Source organism: Vespa mandarinia, chromosome 19, assembly GCF_050613455.1.
Source record: "Vespa mandarinia isolate Hongniang chromosome 19, ASM5061345v1, whole genome shotgun sequence".
In the NCBI taxonomy this organism is placed as follows: Eukaryota; Metazoa; Arthropoda; class Insecta; order Hymenoptera; family Vespidae; genus Vespa; species Vespa mandarinia.
In genome coordinates this window covers 4,202,385-4,204,749 of record NC_140828.1, presented here as the reverse complement: position 1 = coordinate 4,204,749, position 2,365 = coordinate 4,202,385, and the positions used below count along the sequence as shown (strand labels likewise).

The window sequence follows — 2,365 nt, the reverse complement described above, 5'->3', positions numbered from 1 at the left end:
CCGACTAAACTCATATCTGTCCTAGTGGCATAGTGAAAACATCCCGGCACCGCCTTGTGGCATTACTTCGGGATGGCGCAACTGCATCAGGTCCCTTTACGGGACTTTCCCTACGGCCCTATGTGGCAGGGACCTGGAGCAACGTTGGTGGCACGTCTATAGGCCACTCATTTTCCTCTTTCTACGCAAGATGGGCCTGACGTACCAGGCCACCTTGTTCCACTTCTCCTGACATCCTAGCAATTTCTAGACAACATTGTCTGGCGAAATATCTCCGAGGTGCTGCTCCAAAGCGAGTCGTTCGGCGCTCCACCGGGTACATCTGAAGAACGTGTGGTGGGCGTCGTCGTTGGTCGAGTCCCCATAGGGGCAGTTGCCGTCTGCCACCTTCCTCATTTTTGCGAGGCAGGAGCAGAACAGAATATGCTCCGTCAAGAATTGGGTGAGGTAGAAGTCGACCTCTCCCGCCTCACGGTTTAGCCAGTTATCTAGTTGACTGATGAGACGGGCAGACCATTTCCCTAGGTTCCTGTTCCCATCTGCTTCGCCAGGCCTCGAAGCTGTGAGACCTGACGATCCTTGATGCCTCCTCCTTTCCCAGGACGGGCCTTTGCTAGTGGACGAATTGTCTCTCCTGGGCTAGTAGATCGATCGGAATTACCCCCGCGACCACTAGCACCGCGGGCTCAGAGACCGTGCGGTAGGAGCACGCGATTTGTTGAGCGCCCCTCCTCTGTACCGCGGCTATGCGCTTGCGGTATTTCTCGTGTTGCAGGGCCTCAGCCCAAACTTCCGCGCCGTACAGCATCACTGCTTCGGCGGCACGCATCAGTAATCGCCTCGTGCACGGTCTGGGCCCGTTGATGATTGCCATAAGTGTGCCAAGCGAGGCTACTACTTTTTCCGCCTTGTCTGCTGCCCTAATTATGTGCTCTCCAAAATTGAGCTTGTTGTCGAATATTATACATAGGTATTTGACAGCCGACTTAGTCTGGACCGCCACGTCTCCTGCAATAAAGCTGCGCAAGGTGTTGATGCGCTTCTTCGTAAGTAACACAATCTCTGTCTTCTAAGCTGCTAGAAATAGCCCGTAGTCTTCCATCTAGGAGATGATTCTGCGCATGACCTGGTTGAGCAGCAGCTGTACCCCCTCCGTGAATAATAATAATAATAATAATAATAATAATAATAATAATAATAATAATAATAATAATAGTGATGTTGATGATGATAATGATGATAATGATGTTGGTGGTGGTGGTGGTGATGATGATGATGGTGATGATGATTTTGTCTTTTCTGCATTAATTTTTTTAATCTATTCATTTTTTCATTCCTCTAGTATATTAAACGTCTTATTCATTTTATATCTAACTGCATGCTAGCTTCTTCAGTAACATGAATTAATCAAAATATTTTTATTTTACATCCTACGGAGTATATTCTGATTACATCATTTATGCATATAATAAGTAATGATAGTTCCAATACAGGATCCTTGTGAATCTCCATGCTCAACGTTAATTAAATGTGACCATCTATTCGTTGAAAGATAATTGTTGCGTTCTATTATTTAAATATGATTTTAACCATTTGAAAACATTCTGTCGAATTCCATATCGATACAATTTTGAAATTAGTCTTAATCTCTACACTGTTTCAAAGGCTCGTTTAAGATCCATGAAAATTACTTCCACCATTTTTCCATCGCTAATTGCTAATTTTCATTCTTCAACGGCAATTTAATTTGCACTTTCACTCGAGTAATCCTTTTTAAAGCCAGATTGATTTTTCTTCATATCATTAATTTGCAAATACCCTTCTAGTTGCTTCTTCACCAATTATTCTAGCACTTCTAGCACATGGTTCAAATTTTAATTGTGAAATAAATGAATTGTGATGCTCTAAGAATGCACTATTTTGAAAAAATGTTCTGAGAATCTGTAACGTAAAATATGTTATTTCATTGGATAAAAGCAAATTTTATCTTTATACTCTTTTCAATATTTTTTCTAATGTTATTGTTTAAACTTGGCGGTTTGTACCTCTTAACCATTATCCATTCTTTCCAAATTATACATAACATATACTGTAATATATGTATACCTGTATCTATGTATATATATATATATACCCTTATATTAAATATATACTAATCAATACAATTTGCAGCGGGTATGTCCACCATAAGGAATGTATATACATATATCTAGCCGTGTGAAACTTAGTTCTGATGGTATATATTATTGAGTGAACAGTACACTCCAAATAATAATAATTACAAAGAAAACAACTTGTTAAATCGAACATAGCAAAAAATGGTAGAGATATAGCATTATCCATGTTAGAAAGTTTACTTCTAGTA

At 40.5% G+C, this 2,365-nt stretch overlaps 1 protein-coding gene across 1 annotated transcript; it reads right to left on the bottom strand.

Annotated features, from left to right (window-relative positions):
- Positions 1-246: 246 nt before the first annotated feature.
- On the bottom strand, positions 247-1,380 carry LOC146872404 (uncharacterized). The gene is made up of 3 exons (XM_085662827.1): positions 1,376-1,380; positions 740-1,019; positions 247-639 (listed from the first exon to the last, which is right to left on the bottom strand). Exons 1-3 carry the CDS (start codon positions 1,378-1,380, stop codon positions 247-249), a joined length of 678 nt encoding a protein of 225 aa, XP_085518953.1.
- Between the last annotated feature and the right edge of the window lie 985 nt (positions 1,381-2,365).